Source organism: Delphinus delphis, chromosome 8 (genome assembly GCF_949987515.2).
Source record: "Delphinus delphis chromosome 8, mDelDel1.2, whole genome shotgun sequence".
NCBI lineage: Eukaryota > Metazoa > Chordata > Mammalia > Artiodactyla > Delphinidae > Delphinus > Delphinus delphis.
In genome coordinates this window covers 17570000-17575999 of record NC_082690.1, presented here as the reverse complement: position 1 = coordinate 17575999, position 6000 = coordinate 17570000, and the positions used below count along the sequence as shown (strand labels likewise).

Here is a 6000-nt window from a genome sequence, read left to right as displayed (position 1 = left end):
AAATAACCCAACTGAAAAGTGAGCAGGGCTTCCCTGGTGGCGCAGTGGTTAAGAGTCCACCTGCCGATGCAGGGGACACGGGTTCGTGCCCCGGTCCAGGAAGATCCCACATGCCGCGAAGCGGCTGGGCCCGTGAGCCATGGCCACTGAGCCTGCGCGTCCGGAGCCTGTGCTCCGCAACGGGAGAGGCCACAACAGTGAGAGCCGCGCGTACCGCAAAAAAAAAAAAAAAAAAAAAAATGAGCAAAGGATTTGAATAAACATTTCTCCAAAGAAGATAAATAAAGATATTCAACAACATTAGGCATTAGATAAATGCAAATCAAAACCACAATGACATACCACTTCACACTACTAGGATGGCCATAATCAAGAAGACAGATAATAACAAGTATTAGCGGGAGTTTCCTGGTGGTCCAGTGGCCCGGGTTCAATCCCTGGTCGAGGAACTAAGATCCCACAAGCTGCGTGGCATGGCCAAAAACAACAACAAAAACAAGTATCAGCAAGGATGTGGAGAAACTGGAACTCTCATACACTGCTTTGGAAGTTTGGTAGTTCCTCAAAAAGCAAAACATGGAGTTAACCATATGAGTCAGCAATTCTATTCAAAGAAAAATGAAAACGTAAGTCCATACCAAAACTTGTACATGAATGTTCATAGCAGCATTAGTCACAATAGCCAAAAAGTGGAAACAACTCAAATATCAACAGATGCATGGATAGATAAAATGTGGTATATCCATACAAGGGAATATTATTCAGCCATTAAAGGGAATGTGGTACTGATACATACTACAACACGGATGAACCTTGAAAACACTACGCTAAGTGAAAAGAGCTAGATACAAAAAGCCATGTATTGTATGATAGTCCCATTCACATATTATATGAAATGTCTAGAACAGGCAAATCTACAGCAACAGAAGGATTAGCAGTTGCCTAGGGCTAGGGGAGCCGGGGACAAGCGAAGAGTGGCTGCTGATGGATACAAAACTCCCTGTATCCAAAATATTTTTAAATGAATTGTGGTGAAGGTTATACAACTCTGTGATATGCTAAAAACTACTTAAACACGTTAAATGGGTAAACAGTATAGTATGTGAATTATATCTCAAGCTGTTAAAAAATAATAAACACCTCCTCTTATCTCAATTTCTTTGTGTCAAGAATTTGGAGCTGCGTGATTCTGGCTCAGGATCTCTCGTGAGGTTGCAGCCATGTTGTTGATCAGGGCTGCACACATCTAAAGGCTTGAATGGAGCTAAAAGGATCCACTTCCAAGGTAGCTCACTCACAGGGCTGATTGGTGTGTCTACTGGTGAGAGGCCTCAGTCCCTCTCCACATGGGCCTCTCCAGAGGACCACTTGAGTGTCCTCATGACATAGTAGCGGGCTTCTTCCACAGCAAGTAATTCAAGAGAATACAAGGAAGATGCTTCAATGTCTTTTATGACTCAGCCTCAGAAGTCACACATTTCCAGTACATCCTACCGGTTACACAGGTCAGCCCTATTCACTGTAGGAGGGGACTACACGAGGGCTTAAATACCAGGAGTCAGGGATCATTGGGGCCACACTGGAAGCTGGCTATCAACACTTGATATTACGAAGACAATGATAACAACAGCTAATAATTTTGTGACATGTACTATGTGCCTGGCACTGTTCTAGGCTCACAATAAACCTGTGAGGTGGGTAATATTATCTCCATTTCAAAGATGAAGAAACTAAAACACAGAGAAGTTAAGTGGCTTATCAAGGTCGCATAGCAAAAGGCATACCTGAGATTCAAACTCAGACAATATTCTCTCAAAAATTCTGCAATACTACATCCCAGATATTATTTATTTTCAATTAAGTTTTGCCCATTTGTTCTCCAGAATGGATGCACCAGTTGAAACTTCCCATGAGTTTTCATTCCCCATGAGAATTCAGTCTCTTCCTTATTTTTGCTAATAGATACAAAGTAGAAACTCATTAATGTTTCAATCTCTATTTCTCTAATTACTAGTAGTAATATACTTATTACCCATTCTGGTTTTCCCTTTAGATTTTACATATTCATATTCTTTGCCTATTTTTATTTTGTGTTTTGTATTTCTTTCCAATTTGTAGTAGTTCCTTCTACATTCAATCTCTTATAAATGTAATCCTTTATCAGTTTTAGACATTGGAAATATTTTCTCCTAATCTATACCCATTTTTAACTTTGATTATGGGGTGCTTTGTTGACTAGAAATCTTTAATTATGATGTAGGCAAAGCTATCAAACCTTACGGATTGTAATTTGGAGATCTAATTTAACAAATTTATCCTCACCCCAAGGTCACAAAGACATTCCCCATTTTTTCTAATTGGCTGTAGCATTTTACCTTTCATTTAGGTAAAATCACTTTGGGATCTGTCTTTGCCTTATGTGGTTTAAGGCAGGGATCCAACTTTATTTTTGTCCATATAATAAGCCAATTTTCCGAGCACCATTATCTATCTCTTCCCCACTAATTTGTGACACTACCTTTACCAGACACCATGTCTCCAAACTGCCATGTCTATTCCTAAGTCTAGTTTAGCAATAATTCTTATTTTCTAAGAGGAAGGAGCTATCACTGTGAAAGTTTGTACTCATCCTGCTTCCTAGATGAATGAGAAGTCCAACTATCACCCTCCAAGATCCCTGGGGGTTCAGTATCAGCTTGTATTCTTCCCCAAAACAGAATATCCGTTTAAGAAAATTATTTTAAAAAAATAAATGTGTGTTTATTAAAAAGGGAAAACCCTAACCAAGAACAAACCCTGGGACACAGAGAAATCAACGCTTCCTCTGAAAGCCAGCAATAGGCAGCGTCGGCACACCTGAGAAGTACAGGTCCTGCAGTCCAAACATTACGTCTCAAATATTCTTCTGTAGTCAAAACTGGCATCCAACAAGTCGCTGGTCTGTGTGGGCCCTGATTATGAGCACAGATGACTGTTGCAGCTGGACGTCTGTCCACCCAGTGTCCACCACCACAACCCACAGCCACCCCCACTGCCTCAGAAAAGTTACATATCCTCAACACTCCACTTGTAGGCAAGTTCCTCCACCGCCTTCTTGCTGGCAAGCCTGGCAAAGCGCTTCTGTTCAAATCCATTGGATCTGCAATCAAGAAATACTCATCAGCCAGAATCCTGAACTGAACATTTATTTTTGAAAAAAGAGTTCACAATCTAATGAGCAAAAAGGAAAGTAAAGGCAATCATGTGAAAATATTTAAGACATAAGCAACAGAATCAGAAAGACAGAATAATCCACCCTCTTATTAGTCCTTGTTCAGTTCTTTCTCAAACTCTTTTGACAACTGTTTCAAACATTTATCGCTCTCTAAAGGCCCAACACACTCTCAGCTGATGTCTATGTATTATACTTTATCCATTCATTACACAAACAATTAGTGAATTCTTATTATATACTAGGCACTGTGTCATGAAAATGAGTATAACACAGCACCTATCCTGATAAACTCACAGACTAGTGGAGGAGATTGACATTTAAGCAAATAATTAAAACAAAAAGCATAGATTATGATAGAAATATGCATTGAGTATCATGGAAGCAGAGTGGGGATCTTACTCAGCTTGGGAGGGGGATGGACAAGAATGGTCAGCAAAGCCTTTGTGAAGGGGGCCCCCACGCTAAGTCTGAAAAGAAAGAGTTAACCAGAGGGCCAGAAGGGTCAGGAGGGCATTTCAGCACAGAGTATAGCACGAGCAACAACAGCAAAGGCACAAAAGTAAGAAACAGCATGGCACATGCAGGGAAACAAAGGCAAACTGGTATGGCTGGAGCCTCAAATATGAAAAGAGAGTAGCACGAGACAAAGTTAGAAAGGTAGGTAGAGGGCAAATCATAATGAGCTCTGTAAGCCATAGTATAAAGCTTAGATTTCACCTAGTAAGGATAAATTTATTTTTTTTAATTTTTATTGGAGTACAGTTGATTTACAATGTTGTGTTTCAGGTGTACAGCAAAGTGAATCAGTTATACATATACACATATCCACTTTTTTTTTTTACATTCTTTTCCCATGTAGGCCATTACAGAGTATTGAGTACAGTTCCTTGTGAAGGATAAATTTAAAGTGGGAGCATAAACTGCATTTCAAAGAGATCACTCTGGAGGAGACTGAAGGCAGGAAAGTTACTGCAATGGTCCAGGCAACAGATGATGAAAGTAATGATAAAGAAGAGGGACAGAAAGAGAGAAAACATAGTAGGACTTAGTGATTGATTAGTTATATAAGAGCAAAGGAGGAAGAGGTAAGTTTGACTCATGGGTTAATAATTTTAGTGACTAGATGAATGAGGCTGCCATTAACCAGGACAGAACACAAGAGTAGGAGCACGCTTAGAGTAGGGAAAGCTGATGAGTTCAGTTTTGAATATGTTTGCATTTAAGATGCCTCAAGTACATATCAACAGAGAAATCCAATGCACAGCCAGATACTCCAGACTGAGGTGCAAATACAGATTTGGGAATCATGTACATATAGCTGGTAAGTGAAGGTGTACTAGACTAGATTCAGCCAAGAGAGCACATGGAGTGAGAACAGGTAAGGGTTACAGATGGAGCCCTGAGAAACATTTAAGCAAGGGGCACAGAGGAACAGAAGTTCATAAAGGTGGCCGAGATGAAATGATAAGAGAAAATAACCAGAAGTAGGGTGTCATGGAAGTCACTACAGGGGTGAATTTCAAGGAGTGGCCCTCAACTCCCTTCTAATACCATGTACTTCGTCTTCTTATATAAACTTCTTGAAAGAGTCTTTATTCACTGTCTACTTCCTTATTTTTCAGTCACTCCTTGACACATTAGAACCTGGCTTTTGTTTCACTATGCTATGGAGTTAACGCTCTCTCAAGTCATTACTGATCTTCCTTATTGCCAAACCCAGTGCTTTCTCCCTCTCATCTAATCAGTCACTAGGTCCTGCCATCTTATCACTTAACCAATTTCCCACTTCCTCCTCTCTCCATTCGTACTACCACTGTCATGGTTCAGACCTCCATCATCTTTAGCCTAATCTACTGCAACAACCTTGTATCTTGTCTCTCTACTTCCAAATGTGTGCCTTGCAAATACTTCGTATGACTGCTACAATGCATCACCTATCTAGAATGTAGAGCTACTGTTAATCCACCAGTGGCTCCCCTCTGCCTCTAAGGTGAACACCAAGCTCCTCAGAAATGTTTCCAAGTCCTTCAGTGACCAGGCCCCTGCTTACCTTTCCAGCCCATCTCACACAACTCCATTTCACACTTACTGCTATCCAACATCAAACTGCTTATAACAGGCCCCCACCCCACCAAACACTAGGATGTTCCATATCCTTATGACCTTGCAATACAGGATGCTCTTCCTTAAATATCCTCCCTTTCCTTCTTATCTTGGTTAATGACATCCCTTAAGACTTAGCTCATGTATCACCTCCTCTAGGAAGCATGCATTCCCTGACCAGTCTCCCAAGGCTGAATCTAACTACTCTTCCTTTGTGCTCCCAAGGCACCTTGAAAATCCTCTATAGTAATACTTAGCAAGTAGCACTGAAATTATTTACTTGTCTGTCTTCTCCTCTAGATAGAAAGTGAGTTGCTGTGCTCAAGGACCGTCTCTCACTAATTGTGAGACCCTGGCACCTAGTACATAGCTGCTTAAAATTATAATACATATGCTAAGTGCTACTGAACTGATTGGGATGACAGGCTTCCCTCTTTCCTAAGGTCTTCCCTAAGGGATCAGTTGGGTGAGTAGTGAAAGGGTGAGGAAGAAGGGAAGCTTATTATGAATGGCACCATCTCCAACCTTAGAAGCATGCATGGTGTTCTAGAGCACAAGGAAACCACTGCTTCTTGTCTTGGGGAATAAGTACTTAAGAGAATCAACACTAATATGATCAAACAGACAAAAGGTCCTATGAATAACAAACCAAACCCTAAACAGAATCAAAGAAACAAACTGCA

General features: G+C 40.7%; 1 protein-coding gene across 1 annotated transcript in view; it reads right to left on the bottom strand.

Annotated features, from left to right (window-relative positions):
* Positions 1 to 782: 782 nt before the first annotated feature.
* Positions 783 to 6000, bottom strand: part of BUD13 (BUD13 homolog) — a 37003-nt gene continuing 31785 nt past the window's right edge. The window contains exon 10 of the mRNA XM_060017910.1: positions 783 to 3139. Coding sequence (XP_059873893.1) covers positions 3046 to 3139 — 94 coding nt within the window. The 3' untranslated portion in view covers positions 783 to 3045. The remainder of the gene's footprint in view (positions 3140 to 6000) is intronic.